Raw genomic sequence first — 16,158 nt, forward strand, 5'->3', positions numbered from 1 at the left:
TAAATAATCCAAAAGCTGTGGCGGAGGGAGAGATAAGAGATTTCATGAATGATCAAAAATTCGTGAAACTGGAAAGATTCAAAGGACCATTTCGTATATTATCCAAAAGATCTGAGAGGAGAGAGAGAGAGTGAAGAGAGAGAAAGCTCGGAAGCTCAGCAATGGCGGCGAACTCAGCGATCACCAAGTACGGAATCGTAGGGATCGGCATGATGGGAAGAGAACACCTCATCAACCTCCACCATATCCGCCACCAAAACCTAGCCGTCGTCTCCATCGCCGATCCCCACCCTCCCTCGCAGCTCCTCGCCATCGAACTCGCTCAATCTCTCAAATGGGATCTCAACGTGTTCTCAGGACACGAGGAGCTCCTCGAGAGCGAGACGTGCGACGTGATCGTCGTCTCTTCACCCAACATGACTCACCACCGGATCCTCATGGACATCATCGCTTACCCTAAACCGCATCATATTCTCGTCGAGAAGCCTCTGTGCACCACCGTTGCGGACTGCAAAGAGGTTCTTGAGGCTGCCAAGAAACGGTCGGATATGGTGGTGCAAGTTGGGTTGGAGTACAGGTACATGCCACCTGTCGCTAAGCTTATAGAGAAAGTGAGAGGCGGAGGGTTTGGTGACGTCAAGATGGTAGCTATACGAGAGCATAGGTTCCCTTTCTTGGTTAAGGTAAGAGGCTCTCATACACGATTGTAGTTGTGTTTAGACATGTAGCTTATATTGATTGCTTAGGTGAACAACTGGAATAGATTCAATGTGAACACTGGAGGGACATTGGTGGAGAAGTGCTGCCATTTCTTTGATCTGATGAGGCTCTTTGCTTCTGCGGATCCTGTTTGTGTGATGGCTTCTGGTGGCATGGATGTGAACCACAAGGATGAAGTTTATGATGGGAAGGTTAATCCCGGATCATTACCCGATTCAATGTATATTGTGAGTTTCTAACATATAGATTTTTCTCTTTGACAACTTAGGTGCCTGATATTATTGATAACGCTTATGTTATAATTGAGTTTGACAATGGATGTCGTGGGATGCTTGATCTTTGCATGTTTGCTGAAGGAAGCAAAAACGAGCAAGAAATCTCTGTTACTAGTGACATTGGCAAGGTAAAGTCCCTTTTGATAATTTTATTTCCATGACTAGGGTCAATATTTCTTCATAACTCACTTGGCAACCATGATGTAGGGGGAGGCACTTGTTCCAGAGGGTATAGTTCGGTTTGGGACTCGTGAAGGAGGAAGAGAACACGTTCAGACTATAAAAGCTGAGGATGAAAGAATAAAGTAAGATGCTCTATTCATCTGACATATTCTCTTCTCAGTCTTGCAATGTGTTATAGCCTCACATCACATTGAAATGATGTTGGCTATTCAGATATGAAGGGTTGCATCATGGGTCAAGTTACTTGGAACATCTCATGTTTTTGTCCGCAATCAGAGGTGAAAGACGAGCAGCTGTGGATTTGGAAGACGGATTGATGGCTGTTGCCATGGGAGTTGCTGCACAGCTCTCCATTCAGGAGCGCCGCTATGTATCCATGGACGAGGTCTTGTGACTTGTGATATAGCAGAATCTTGTAAATTTGGTATTCTTGCTTTCATATGTTTGCTATGCAAGACTTTTAATCTGTTTGAGCAGCTGCTTGGTGTAAGGTAAGCCAAGACTGAATCTTTTTTTATTGTTATATGTAAGCTTCAATTAGTAAAAGTTTCGTTTGACATGGATCTCTACAATGAGTTCAATATCCCACTCATTGTTGTGGAAAAAACAAAGGACATTCTCTCTCTTCTTATTATAGTTGTAGATACATACACTAATGAGCTGATTGTCATCTTCAACGGCCATAAGGATGATAACCAGATGAGATTGATGGCTATGAATTGGAAAATAATAAGCCAAGATGAAAGTAAGAATCAGAATTCTGGTTATAGGTGAAAACTTTCAAATGTATTAGGCTTGAAGTAAGGGAGACAAACAAGGGTTTCAAAATAAAGCTTCAGACAGCACTAGTCATGTACTCGAAATGCCAAAAAGGTGTCAAAAAAATAGGCTTCAGACAGATTTATCTAACATGGTCTCTCATTTACTGAATAGATTCATGTTCCATCAGAGACTTATAGTCTGTAAGAAAGACCAGCCAGATTAATGTGCTTCAGAACTTTATATGTTTTAAAGCAAGGTAAAATAGCTTTATTGTCAGATTCAAACTTTGAAGGAACTGAAAATTGGAACAGAAACTCTTGAATGTAAAATATTCTTCCATACAAATGAAATTCTGGAATTCTGACGCACAAATCCACACAAGAGAAGATATACCGCAAGAAAAAAAAAACAAAACATAAAAGCAGATCACCGGTAACGACGGAGAGAGAGGGAGTTGTTCTTCTTCCAGGTAGCCCTGCGGGAAGGTCTGTTCTTGTGGTTTCTGTGACCCTTTCCACGAAGACCACGATTCTTCTTTCCCTCTGAGGTGAGCCCTCTCAGTTCTCTGTGCTTGTGCACTGGGTTGCAGATCCAGTTGATCCTCGGATCATTCCGGACGGCATTGTGCGCAGGGTCCACAAGGATAATCTCGTAGTACTTGTAGGTAGAGTCCTATAAGTAAATAAGAAACAAACACACCATCATTCAACATGATCAATCATCACAACAGCAAGGTGAATAAAACAAGTTATTATTAATGTCTAATAGTACACGAGTTAATCTCATTATCTCGATAAACAGATCATATTTGACAAGTAAAATAAGGTTTGGTGCTAACCTCATTGAGCCAGTAGGAGTTAACGACCCTGAGGCCACCGAGTTTGCGACCAGCACGTTCCTCAGCAACAGACCTTTTACTGCGCTGGAATTTGAGCTGTGTCACTCCCTGGTTAGTGGGTTTACCATACACAATACCCTTGGGAACAGGCCTCTTGCGACCTCCACGCCTCACACGAACACGGTAAACAACAAACCCCTGAACACAAATAACCAAAACAGTTAGTTAACACAAACCAATTCAACGACAACACAAAACAAAGTAATTTTTTTATCAAAAAAATATAAAAATGTATCAATCTTAGACAAGAACAGATTCTACAGTAGATAAAGAGCTGTTCGGTCAGAAGAGTGAAATGATTTCGCTGGTCTCAGGAAGTATTCCATCATGTTAACGCAGATATATCTACTTTGTAAAAAAGGAGAATGCCTACGCGTCAAGACACCGCTTGACCAGCTTATTACCAATTAAGAAGTTGATTCGACAATTACCTAAAACTACTCCAAATTTTATAACTTGATTCGTGTAACAAAAACTTAATACACAAAGTAAAAGTCGATTATTAGAAATGTAACAATCTTTGACAAGAACAGAGTCAAAAATAGATAAGAGATCTGTTTGGTATAAGATTGAATCAATTTAGCTAGTCTCAGGAAGTATTCCATCATGTTAACGCAGACATATGCCTACGGTTCAAGATACCGCTTTACCAGCTTGATTCGAGATTCAACTAAAACTAGTAACACGTTTTTTAAGACAAGAAGAAGAAGAAGAAAAAGACCTGCTTGGCCTTGTAGCCGAGACGACGGGCTTTGTCGGGACGAGTAGGCCTGACGAGACGGACAATGGAAGGCTGCTGGCGATACTCCCAGCACCTAACCCTCTGCACAAACCTCATCACATCCGACTGCTTCTTCCTCCATAGCTCCGACACATACTTGTACGCTCCTGCAATTTAAAAAAAAACACACACATTTCTTTCTTCTTAGCTAACTTATCATACAGAAACACATACATCATCAACATCCAATGAAAATAACAAAGAGAGAGACGTACCCATTGCTGATCTCCGGCGTCGCAGTCACTTGTTTCAGCTAGGTTTCTGCCTTTATATAGATGATGATGATTCCATGGGGGAGCTAGGGTTTACCTCACCTTTAGTAAGGCCCATTAGCTTTCTTTATTGGTTGTTTCTACGCAATTGGTAAGGCCCATTAAGAAGAAGCCTTTTTGGCAAGGGAGTTACGGTGGTTCCCACCTTTTTTTTTTTTCAAAACCAGATCAGATCGATGGCTACAATTGCAAGAAGTAGAAAAACAATGTTATTGGAAAATATCAAAGAAAACAATACAAAAAGATCATTAAAAACGTTTATGTTTTTTTTTTTTTGACAAAAGGTTTTATTAAAACGTTTTATGTTAGACCATATTTATCACTGAGTCCTAAGTGGGGTTTTAAGCAAAATAACTCATTTAATTAAATCAAAACAAAATAAAGATGGGTTTACCGATCCTTAACTAAGGTTTTTTGGGACCGGTTTTTAAGTGGTTTTTTCAACCACTTGTCATACCACAAAAGCTTCTATTTTTCTTGTCTTTTTTTGTTTTCTCTCTTTCTCGTCTTCTCCGTCGGTTTTGTTGCGTTTTATCTCGTCTTCTCCTTCAGAAAGGCGATCGAAACCACGCCGCTCACAAATGACTCTCGGTACTGATGGCGTCGATTACGTCTTCTCTCGGCTTTTCCTTCAGAAATTCGATCGAAACCACCACGGAAATCGACTCTCTCGGTCTTCACGGCGTCGATTTCGTCTTCTCTCTTCTTCTCCGTCAGAAGACCGAGCGAAACATGATTTGGTTGAACATATATGACGCCAATATGATGGGTGTTCGAATTAGAATTCGTGATAGACAAATGCATCAACAACAGAAAGATGATTTGGTTGAACATATATGGCGTAAATTTAGACGTGATGGAGACAACTACTGAGCTTGGATGTTTTTTCAAATTATTCTCGATTATGCTGATGTGATGGTTGCTGCATATTCTAAGAAAATAGAATGTCTTTTAATGTTTTAGTCCAATTTAGATTTTTGATCAAGGACATCACTAGTTTTACATGGGTTCGGCTTGCAGGAGTCTCATGGCCTACCCCGGTGGAAATAGTAAGGCTAGTACACACTGTGTCTGTCTATTTGGGTTAATGATGGTCCAAATGTGCGTTCTGGGTGGAGTGAACACGCAAAACTTTCATGTACTATTGTTAATAAAAATCCAGGAAAGGCCTCTCAACGGAAGGTGAATATTCTTTCTACTCTAGCCACTTTTGTTAGGCGGACTTTTCTGTACTATGGGACTTTGGCTGTTTCTGGAATACCTCGTCAATCTGTAAACATTGATGTCATTGTGAAAGCAAATATGTTTTGTTGTTTTCAGAAACATATCGTGCGGAACACACAAAGTGGGGATTTACATCTATGATTCCCCTTAGCGAGCTGGAGGACGAAAATGGTGGGTTTATTGTTAATGGAGAAGTCAAGATTGTTGTGGAGATAGAGATTTTTGTGTTGGTAAAACAACTTCTGAAAAAGACAAAGCTGAATGATAAAGGTGATTTGGTAGATAGATGTCAATGGGTTTCAAGTTCTTCCTTCACAGGTAAGCTGTTTCCAAACTCAAGAAACTGTATTATTTATTTCTCTCTTAAAAAAAAGTTTTATCAGTTAAGCAGCTCATATAAATGTCATATAAGTAAATATCATTTTACAGTATTTTTGAAAAACACTCTGACGTTGCACTAGTACTCCGTGCAAAGAACAAACATCTGAGGACAGCATGCATGAATGTCCTACTCTGCCTGATCGAAACATCATGCCTGGCACACCTGGGGAGCTTTCCAGTGAAGATCTAGTGGAAGCAGATAATGCACTTGCATACGTAAAAAATGCGGGGTTTAAGGTGGATTGGTTGGAGAAGAAGCTCACGAAAGTGAAGGAAAATAAGAAGGTGCATATTGGTGAGACTCGTATGCGAGAGTTGGAGGAAGAACTGAAGAACCTTAAGCAAAAGAGCCTGAAGGTAGAAGCTATGTTGGAGAAAGAAAAGGCAGATGTGTTGGCCGCAACTCATCTAACATTGGACGAGTTTGTATAACTTGGGTCCTGCTTGTTGTGTTCTGCGTTTCAGTCTCTAGGTCTGCATAATGTAATGCACGCAGTTTGAATGAAAAGCAATGTCTTTTTTTCTTTTCTCATGGATAATACCCCGGCAAAGTGTTAATTAAGTTTAAGCTTTCAGTTTTATCGAGCATGATTATCCACGGTTTCTTATGGCGGGGTTCTTAAAGAAATATAATAAACTGTTTCTTAATTTTCTAGTTGAAAATTAAGAAACAGTTTATTATATTTCCTTAAGAACTCCGCCCTAAGAAACCGTGGATAATGATGGTTTAGGTATCAAGCTTCTATGTAGGGTTTACACTTCATCGATGAAAACAAAAATCTTGATAGCTTAATAAGCTACTTTCTTTTGAATCTGTGAAGGTTGTATGATCAAATAATCTGTTTCACTGATTCATAAGCCTCAGACTATTCCTCCAACTCACCAGAGCAGAGAGTCTTCAAGTCAACACCACACAGTAGTGACGCCAAGTACCTAAGATCAATAACTCGAACAGCAGAAGATGATACACGCGACGTAATGTCTACAATATCAGCCATCGAAACGTACATGCGAGCCCTAAGTAGCTTAATAGAATGATTCCAAACCAAGACTCGTATCTCGCTTGCTCTCAAAAACCCTAAATTTCGGACAGCTAACGAGAGCGACAGCGTGATTATCAAGAAACCGGAGGAACAGCTAGTGTCCGGTTAAGAAAAAAAAATGGTAAACCATTCCGGATAGAGAATGTGAAAGCCCCGGTGGCCACGCGCGTGAAAATCTGGTGTGGTGCAGATTCGAACTCGGGTCCCGTGGAGATCCACGGAACGCCTTGACCACCCGACCACAGCCGCGTGGCTGTGTCCGGTTAAGAATTCCCGCCATTAGGACAGCGTTCTTGAACTCCGACAGCTGATTACATTTTTTTCTGAATATCTTAGCCCATAATAGGACAGTGGCATGGGTAGACATGCTCATTTAATTTTTGTTTTGGTTCGGTTATTTAATTTTCGATTATTTATTTCTGTGTAAACTGTTCGAATTTTTATAAACTTTCCTTCAATTATGACTTAATTTGATTCGATTCTTTAGATTCTGATGTAAATATTGGAACCGGTTAATATTTTTAAAAAATTTGGAGCAAAATTCATGTCTGATTTGATTTTGGTTCGGTTAAGATTTTTTGGGTAATTTAAACAATTTGAACAAATAACAAACAATTTGGATTGTTCGAGAAAAATATCAAGTAAGATAATATATCGGGTAATTCATATTAATTTATATAATTCAAATAAGATATTCGAATAATTCAATTTTTGATAATTTAATTTATTATAAAAAAAATTTGAAAGTAATATATATAATATTTAAAGTATATAAATTGTATGTTAGATATTCAAATAGTTTTGATTCATTAGATATATATATAAAAAATAGGAACTGTTTGGATATTAGTAAGTTCTAGTCTGGTTGATCAGTTCAGTTCTTCAAATCTCGAGAAAATGCGTAGGCCTAGAAATGGGACTCTGTCTCTCCCAAGTCCCCACCCAACACTATGTACATTTGTTGTTATGATTTTGAACTATAAACTGAAAATAACAACCAGAAGGATGACACAAGAAGATATCTTCATAAGAAACTTATTGTTATAAATCCTAGAATGCCAAGTAGTTTTAATACATCTTTGAACGAAATCAAGGGTTTATGCTAAACCAAAACGAAGGCGAAGGCCCATAACATTTATCTTTCTTTCTTTTCCACCCTAATAAACAAAGCTGTGAACTAAGCAATTCAAACAAACCTAACTAAAACAATCTTTATAATATAACCAAGAGCCCAGCCCTGGCACCTGTCTGCAAATTGTTGTTGTTGTATAGTCATGTTAATGACAATGAATCACTTGGCTACGGCTACAAATCTGAGAGACCACCGTCCCATCAGGCAGATCTTTAGACAGCATGAATCACGGTGTTCATGTCCGAACCACCACCACTAGCTGGATTTGGATGAAAGGCAGATTGCCTTGAAGCCGAACCTCCAACGAGTTTCAGTGAAAGAGACTGTTCCGATACACCGTTTTGGCTAGACTCCTTGAGGCTGAGCTTAGACATGCCAAGAAGTTGATCAACCTTAATCGGGGCGGCTTTTGAGTGCACAGCTGTTGGCCTGAGAATCTGGTGAGTCTCTTCCTTCGCCGGCTCGGTATCATACGCAGCAGGCCACACCGGGAAGGGGAATGAGTAGAATGGTGAGAAGTAAGCCGGATACAGCACAGGGAATGAACCAGGCGGTGGTGGTTGTAGCTGCGTTTGGATGCTGTCTTCTGGTGCCTCATCACCAACAGAGTTGGTGGATTTCATTGACTCACACTCTTCCGTTTCCAGGATCAACGGTGCCGCCGGAACAGAGTCAGTGCCCTGCATCGGAATGTCCTCATGAGAATCCATTAGCTTTGAACAAGTTACAGTATCAAGTGGATCAGAAAGCAAATGTCGAAACTAACCTCGTCAGGAATGATATCAAAGAGACTAGAACGTCTCTTGCGGCGAGAGACATTGGACTGTCTGATGAAATACTTCTGAGCATGACTTGCGACTTGAGTAGGCGTCCTCGTCTTCACATAGTTCCTAGAGATACCTCTCCAATCACCTTTCCCCAGCTTCTGTAGACCCAACAAGAACATCCTATGCTCCTCTTCCCTCCATGGATTCCCTAAAACAGCATCCCATCACAATCATCATCAAGTCAGATGATTTATAAAGTCCCATAAAGTTTGGAAACGCGCACCTTTCTTTCTCTCACGGTGGCTAGAGGATGAGCCGGGAACAAAATCCTCGGAGGCGTAACCGTCGTTGTCAGGGCCATTGCCAGGAGAGCCCGGATTGTTCGACACGAGTCCACTCAATCCAGACCCCGAGTGGTGGCTGAGATTACCCATACTGGCACTTTTGCGTATAGAGCCTTCGGTGAGACGAACACCGAAGAGCTTGACACCACGATTCGGACATGTACGTGAGTTGTGTCCGTTTTGGTTGCAGTGAGAACAGCGGCGAGTCATATCCTTATCCTCCGCCGCCGTCTACAGATCGAAGATAATCGCACAGAATCTGATAGAAGGGAGGTGAGGTGCGATATTTATAAAGGGGGTTTATCTGGTCGGATTTATTACACAAGTTTATCAAGTTATCCGCTGTGTCGCATGTTGATTTTTTTTTTTCATTTCCTTATTTTCTAGTCAAAGCATTATATTCACTTTTTATTTATTTTTTTCTTTTACAAACCTTTGAATTTAAATACTACTAATTTGTAGACTATTTTTCGATATATTCCATTTTTTTCTCAACAAATCTTTGCATTATTATGTTCATAAAATTATTGTTAATATTTGACTAAAGACCAAAATATGTAACTTTATACTTTGTGATAGTTTTATTGTTGTGAATCCGCTTAATTCAAATTTTGTAGATTGTTGATATATACTTTAAAAGTTTTATTTTCAATATCATGTGAAAAGGTGTTTTAAAGTCTATAACGGTTAATATATTATGGAAACATATATGTCACAACTTTTTATACTATTTAACAACTTGCATTAATTTACAATAATTAAATTCATGTGAAGAATATATGTATATTTGATAAAAAGTTTATACTCGAAACTAGGAATATCCAATTTGTAATATTCGAAACAACAAAAAATTGAAGCTAAGAATATTTGGAGATGGAATATTTGAATTACTATTTCTCTGTTAAGGTCAAAATTTAAATTTAGTCTCTATATAGACTATAGTGAATCAATTAAATTTTTGGAAGGCTTTAAAAGAGACTAAATTAAAAATTTGTAACGGATCTTTAATATTTACTATTACACTTTTTTACGTGCCAAATAATTTAGTGATGAAATGTCTGAAGTTTCCCATCAACAATTATTTATGCGAGTTGTGTTCTTCTGCTTTAGTTAACTTTTTTTTTTTTGACATCGAAAGCTCCATATTTTATTAAGAAGTTACTGAGAGGATGGCCTCAGGAGCCATCCAGCTTGGTAGCTGAGAGTTTACATGGGAAAAAGAGAATCCTCGAGACCGAGCTTCTTTTGCAAGACGGTCAGCTCGGAAGTTAAGAAAACGGGGAATAAAAGATATAGAGAAAAACGTAAACATAGAACGAATAAGGTGGAACTCATCAAATTCGGCCAACATAGATGGCCAGTCGTCTTCTTCGTCTTCTTCAGGTAACTTGACTAGCTGAAGGCAATCTGTCTTGAAATTCATTGTGCAATGATCCAACTGGATAGAAGATTTCATAGCCCACTGAAGAGTTTGGAACTCTGCATGTAGGGGGTGAGGACTCGGTTACTAGCAAATGAACCATAAGTCATCATCCCATCTTCGTTAGTTAGGATCATTCCTCCGCCAAAAAATTTATCATCTTTGTGCCAGGAGGCGTCGAGCGCGCAGTTGAGGCCAGGATCGTGAGGTGCCGACGTCGGGGGGGGGGGGGGCAGGGGAGGATCGTCCGGTGCTTCGTCGTGCAATTGCTCAACGGTCTGTGCAGTGTACCAGCTCTCCGCCTCCGCTTGTGCAAGTTGGACAGTCTCCAGGGGGGAGACGTCTTTACCATTGAAGGCCTTGTCGTTGCGGGCTTTCCATATGTACCATAATAGCCAAGGTATTTTTGCGCTAATAGAGTCTGGAATTGCATAGATGTTTGTGCGCCATATGACATGATTCAGATTACTATAAATCGAGCTACACGGGAATATCCCCGGAGAGTGCGAAATATCCGCTAGAGCCCAAGTTTGGATCGATGGTGGACACTCGAAGAGCAGATGATTGGGCGTTTCTTCTTCTGATCCATAGCGAGGGCAGTGTCGATTGGTACCACAGTGGCGTTCCACGAGCGAGTTGCATACCGGGAGGCAGCTTGAGATAGATTGCCAGATGAAGTGCTGAATCTTTTTAGAAGTCTTGATCTTCCATACTTTAGCTTGAAGCGCTTTGATGCTAGGCTCATGCACTTGCTGTGAGTTTGGGGGCTCTGATAATTCCATAGCCAGTGCGTATCCAGTTTTTACCGAGTATACGCTAGTTGCCGTGAGGTTCCAACAGTAACCAATGTTGCGAGAGGAGCTCATCAACTTGAGGCTGCGGATAAGAGGGATGTCATTAGGGGCGATCAGCTCTTGAAGGAGTTCATCGTTCCATTCCTTTGTGGTCACGTTGCACAAATCGCTAACACGTAGGGACGGGTTAAAAGAGGAGCCGCAGGGAATCGCGGGACGGGCTGGGGACGTCGGGATCCATGGGTCCACCCAAACAAGGGTTGTCTGTCCCGTTCCAATTGTTTTTCGCAAGCCAGCCTTTAGGAGAGGTTGGGCCGCCATGAGGCTTCTCCATACATACGATGGGGTGCTCGCTTTGGTGACATCCATCGGGTTTGAGTTCCGAAAATATCTGCCTTCAAGTACACGGGCCAAAAGAGAGTTTGGGTACTGGATAAGTCTCCAGAGTTGCTTCGCAAGCAGTGCGAGATTAAAATTTTTAAAATCTCTAAACCCCAGTCCGCCTTGATCCTTTGGTGTGCAGATTTTTGCCCATGCAATCCAGTGAAGGCCACGGTTGTTATCTTTGGTGCTCCACCAGAAACGGGATATCGCGCTAGTGAGTTTTCGGATGATGTCCTGTGGGAGCAGGAAGCAAGACATAACGTATGTTGGAAGAGCATGTGCTACTGACTTAAGCAGGACCTCCTTGCCACCTTTGGACAGAAGTTTTGCGGACCATGAGTTTATACGATTCTGTAGTCTCTCTTGAATAAAAGCAAAAGCTTGTTTCTTACTGCCACATATTTTCTCGGGTAAACCCAGGTATACTCCCATTCCACCTTCTTTTGTAATTCCCAGTGCTTGTTTTATCTCCTTTTTGATGTCTGGTGGAACTTTATTACCAAAGAGGATGGACGACTTCTCTACATTTAGTTGCTGTCCCGAAGAGCAACCATTTGTATTAATAATCTGCATGAGCTCTGTGCATTGCGCGACTTCTGCTCGACAGAAGAAAAGGCTATCATCCGCAAATAGGAGGTGGGAGACAGGTGGACTGTTTCGTGCAATCTTTAGGCCAGTGATCCGGCCTTCCCTCTCAGCCCCCTGGATTTGGGAGATTAGAGCTTCCGTAAGAAAAATGAAGAGGAAAGGGGAGAGTGGGTCACCCTGTCTGATGCCTCTCGATGGAGAGATATGGCCTTTTGGTTCTCCGTTGAGGAGTACTTGATAGGATACCGAGGAGATGCAGACCTTTATCCATGCTACCCATTTGGGTGAGAAACCGAGTTTCAGTAGAAGTGCTTCCAGGAATGACCATTCGACTCTATCGAAGGCCTTGCTCATATCGGTTTTTATGGCAACAAACTTAGCTTTACAACTGGGATTGGTTCTCAAAGCGTGAAAGACCTCATGTGCTACAAGAATGTTATCCGTGATTAATCGTCTAGCCACAAAGGCTGATTGAGTCTCAGATATTAACCTGGGCAGGCAGCGCTTAAGTCTTTTACTCAAGATGTTTGAGATGATCTTATAGCTTACATTGCAAAGACTTATAGGCCGGAAGTTCGTCATTTCCACGGGGCGCTCTGTTCTTGGGATTAGGCAGATGTTCGTCTGGTTTAGTCGAGGGTCAAGGACGTTGAACTGAAAAAAGTCCTTAACCGTTTGCTGCATCACTTCTGCTGTGATTCCCCAATACCTTTGAAAGAAAAGACCTGTCATGCCGTCGGGACCAGGAGCTTTTTCTGGGTTTATATCGAATGCTGCCTGACGAATCTCATCATTTGATGGAGGTTTTGTTAAAGCTTCGTTCATAGCCGGGGTGACTTTCTCGGTGATGTATTTGAGGGATTCTGCAAAGTCCAAGGGAGAGGACGTTGTAAAGAGGGTCTGGAAGTATCCCGTTGCCTCTGCTTCTATTTCCTCTTTTGTCTCTGCCCATAAACCGCTTGCCTTGCGTAGCTTTGTTACTCTGTTTCTGGCTCTCCGCTGCTTGGTGGTTGCATGGAAGAACTTTGTATTCTGGTCACCTTCTCTTAACCAAGTTGCCCGGCTTTTTTGTTTCCAATACAGCTCCTCGTCTCTAAAAGCCTCGCAAAGACTCCACTTGAGGCGAAGGATTACTTCATGGGAGAAATCGTCCTCTGTCTGGGCTTGTTCGAGCAGGTCCTTTATGTCCTCTATCTTCTTTTTTGCATTTGAGTGATTGTCACGTTTCCATCGAGCAATAAACTTGCGACAATGGGTGATCCTTTCATATAAATCTTCTTTATGGAAAAGACTTGGATCGTTCCATCCATGTAGTACAGTGTCGCGGAAACCATTCTTACCGATCCATCTCTTGTCGAATTTAAAATTTCTCCTGCCAAGCTTTTTGCAAGAGAGGAATCGGGTGAGAATAGGTCTATGATCACTACCCCAAAGTCGCAGATACTCCACATTCGTGTGGGAGAAGCAGTGATGCCAATCTTCGTTTCCTACTGCGCGATCCAGCCTACATTGCACTTTGCCTGAAGCTCTATTACCCACCCAAGATAGGGAATTGCCTTTGTAGGGAAACTCGATCATCCCACAGTTGTCGAGCATACATTTAAAAGGGAGGAAGGATGAGTCTGGGCGTTTTCTACCCCCTTTTTTCTCTAAGTTGCTGGTGATCTCATTAAAGTCTCCTAGCATCAGCCAAGGCCCAGACCTCATTAAGCTCATTCGGGTTAGGCGTTCCCATACATTTTCTCGGTATTCTACAACCGGATCACCATATACAAAAGTGATAAAGACTTTGTGTCCTTCAATGCTGGCTTCAATATCAATCATACGATTATTGGAGAAGAGGACAATAACATCAAAAGAGTCTAAATAAAAAAGTGCCAGTCCACCGCTTCTTCCCTAGGGTTCCACGGTGAACAATTTATTATAACCAAATTCAAACTGAAAATCCTGAAGAAAAGAAAAATTGTTTTTTGTTTCTGAAAGAAAAAGAAAAGAAGGAAGAAAACAGCGATGCAATTCCCGGAGATGTTGCTTTGTCAGATAGGCTCCGGCGCCCTGACAGTTCCATGCTATTGCACTCATATCCTCTTACTGGGTGGTTTCTGGGACACCACCGAACCTGAAAGGGACACATATTTCTTGCGTGAAGCAGAAGGAAACACCTCAATGCGAGGGACCTTAGACGAAAAAGATGATGGGCGTTTACCCAGTGTAGTCTTCTTCTTTGGGGAAGCACGGCCACCGAGGCCTTGGAGTTTCTTGGATGCCCTCGCTCCTTTTATATCAGGAGATCGGGGGGCCTTCTTCTTCAGTAGGCCTTTTGGGACGTAGACACCCAACCCTGATGCTAGCGCCTCTTCTTGAATGTAAGTGGCTGTCTTTGCACGTTCCTTTTGCTTGTTCGTAGATTCTACTTTCTTTGACACAGCATTTGCTGGAGAGAGCTGAGAAATGGCCTCAATTTTTTCTGCATCAACAAGGTCAGGCGTCTCTCCAAGGAGCTCATCTCCAAGGAGATCATCATTATCCAGGTCAATCATATTCTCATCTATATTATTTTCAGCCATCATTTTCTCAGCCATTTCAAGACGTTTTGTTTCCAGAACTAGGTTATCAACCTCAGTAGATTCAAGCTCAGTTAGAGGAACATCTAGGGCCTGATCTAAACCTTCTTCTAACTCAAGAATAGCATCCTCTTGTTCTAATAAAGGTTGATCATACCTTTGGACTTGTGATGCGTCGGTTGGCTTAACGGGCGAAGTTAGAATGATTCCTTGGTTCACACGGTTCAGGGTCTGGGGAGTCTTGTGCGTTGGTGAAGGTGGTCCGGTGGCAATGGCTTTGCCTTTGAGGCGACGGATCCTTTCCTCCTCTGCCATTGCAGCGTCAAAATCCGATCGATGAGTTTCAAAAAACTCTCCTGATTCCAGGGATACACGATTGTCCGTAATGGTCTTTTGAGAGTCAAAAGTAGCTCTAGATCTTTCCATACGTTCGTCCTCCGTCCGGCGAGGTGCCAAGTAGTTGCCTGATCTGTTTCTGTGTTCTCCAGAAAAGCTTTGTGGTCGCCATTCAGCGTAAGGTTTGTTGCTTGGACGGGACGTCTCCTTGCGAAAGATGTTCCGTTCAGAGTGTTTTGTGGTGCGTCCTCTTTGTGATCTTTGCAGTTCCTTCTTCCTAGCTGGGTTTTCCAGACGGCTCCATACTTCTCTGCCATGATGGGTGTAGTGGTTCTCTTGTCTGCTCGAACTCTTGCGATCTCTAGCACGAGGATCAGTGACTCGAGTTTCGCGAGGTTGATAGGACGAGGACGCGCTTCTTCTTCTTTTCTCCTCACGGTTGAGTTCGCTATATCTCGTGGTTTCCGAGGGGCTAGGATGACTCCCATTAGTAGGGGAGCGGGCTCGCTTTAGCGGATTTCGAGAGTTAAAACCTTGGGAGCCTTGAATAGGGAATCTTGCCCGTTCATTGTTCTCTAAATTTTCCTGTCGCAGCTTCCTCTTAAGTTCTCTTTCCTCTGGTGCCAACAGGGGGCATGTATTTTCATCATGAGAGATGAGGTTGCAGGTGAAACAGTAACGGTGAAGGCCATCATAAGATAACGATACTTTCCTGATGTCTCCACTTGGGAATCCTATTCTTCGCTCAAATTGCAGGGGTTTGTCCGCGTCAATGGAGACTTGGATTCGCGCCTTTTTTTCATCGACTAGGAGTTTTTTCCCAAGCGCGTTAGCAATCTCCGTGAAAGTTTTATCATTCCAAAAATGAACTGGGACTCCCGTCACATTGATCCAAAACGGGATCGTGTTTGGAAAATTTTCGCTAGTGAAGGGTTCCCAACGTTCCAGCGCGAAACTCCACTGGTTGAAATGACAGGGACGCTTATTTAGGACCGTCTGCAAGTCCTCCTCTTTGTCAAAATCGAATTGAAAGCGGCCATTCCCGAGGTTCAGTCCACGGACTTTTCCCTCTACATTCCAGATCCGGGGGCGGGGGAGAAGGTTGATCAGGGCATCGATGCTCCTTCCACGGATGTGGAAAACACGTCCAATGAGCGTGAGACGGAAACACTCCTTGACGTCATTGAGATCACACTCCGGTATGCGTATGATATCATCTTCCAATTGAGTGGCGTTACGATCTCCATTGGAGTAACCTCCGTTACGGATCAAAAGGGATGATTGACTCAT

At 42.1% G+C, this 16,158-nt stretch overlaps 4 protein-coding genes across 5 annotated transcripts; 1 reads left to right on the plus strand and 3 right to left on the minus strand.

Annotated features, from left to right (window-relative positions):
* The first annotated feature begins 62 nt into the window (after nucleotides 1-62).
* Nucleotides 63-1,741, plus strand: LOC111208215 (myo-inositol 2-dehydrogenase-like). The gene is made up of 5 exons (XM_022707095.2): nucleotides 63-683; nucleotides 747-911; nucleotides 989-1,123; nucleotides 1,203-1,300; nucleotides 1,392-1,741. Exons 1-5 carry the CDS (start codon nucleotides 162-164, stop codon nucleotides 1,570-1,572), a joined length of 1,101 nt encoding a protein of 366 aa, XP_022562816.1. The 5' UTR covers nucleotides 63-161; the 3' UTR covers nucleotides 1,573-1,741.
* Nucleotides 1,742-2,240: 499 nt separating this feature from the next.
* On the minus strand, nucleotides 2,241-3,944 carry LOC106445071 (60S ribosomal protein L15-1-like). Its single transcript, XM_013886557.3, has 4 exons — nucleotides 3,835-3,944; nucleotides 3,560-3,726; nucleotides 2,779-2,976; nucleotides 2,241-2,612 (listed from the first exon to the last, which is right to left on the minus strand). Exons 1-4 carry the CDS (start codon nucleotides 3,836-3,838, stop codon nucleotides 2,367-2,369), a joined length of 615 nt encoding a protein of 204 aa, XP_013742011.1. The 5' UTR covers nucleotides 3,839-3,944; the 3' UTR covers nucleotides 2,241-2,366.
* A 3,616-nt stretch (nucleotides 3,945-7,560) lies between these two features.
* Nucleotides 7,561-9,142, minus strand: LOC111208304 (transcription factor KUA1-like). Of its 2 annotated transcripts, none has more exons than XM_022707339.2 (3): nucleotides 8,722-9,142; nucleotides 8,438-8,646; nucleotides 7,561-8,351 (listed from the first exon to the last, which is right to left on the minus strand). In XM_022707339.2, exons 1-3 carry the CDS (start codon nucleotides 8,990-8,992, stop codon nucleotides 7,884-7,886), a joined length of 948 nt encoding a protein of 315 aa, XP_022563060.1. In that variant the 5' UTR covers nucleotides 8,993-9,142; the 3' UTR covers nucleotides 7,561-7,883. The 2 variants fall into 2 exon arrangements, with proteins under 2 accessions (XP_022563060.1, XP_048618867.1); XM_048762910.1 differs by having other exon boundaries at nucleotides 7,561-8,384; nucleotides 8,722-9,110.
* A 4,904-nt stretch (nucleotides 9,143-14,046) lies between these two features.
* On the minus strand, nucleotides 14,047-16,158 carry LOC106447784. The gene has a single exon (XM_013889749.1). The coding sequence runs from the start codon at nucleotides 16,156-16,158 to the stop codon at nucleotides 14,047-14,049; it is 2,112 nt and encodes a 703-aa protein (XP_013745203.1).

This window comes from Brassica napus, chromosome C7, assembly GCF_020379485.1.
Source record: "Brassica napus cultivar Da-Ae chromosome C7, Da-Ae, whole genome shotgun sequence".
Classification (NCBI taxonomy): Eukaryota; Viridiplantae; Streptophyta; class Magnoliopsida; order Brassicales; family Brassicaceae; genus Brassica; species Brassica napus.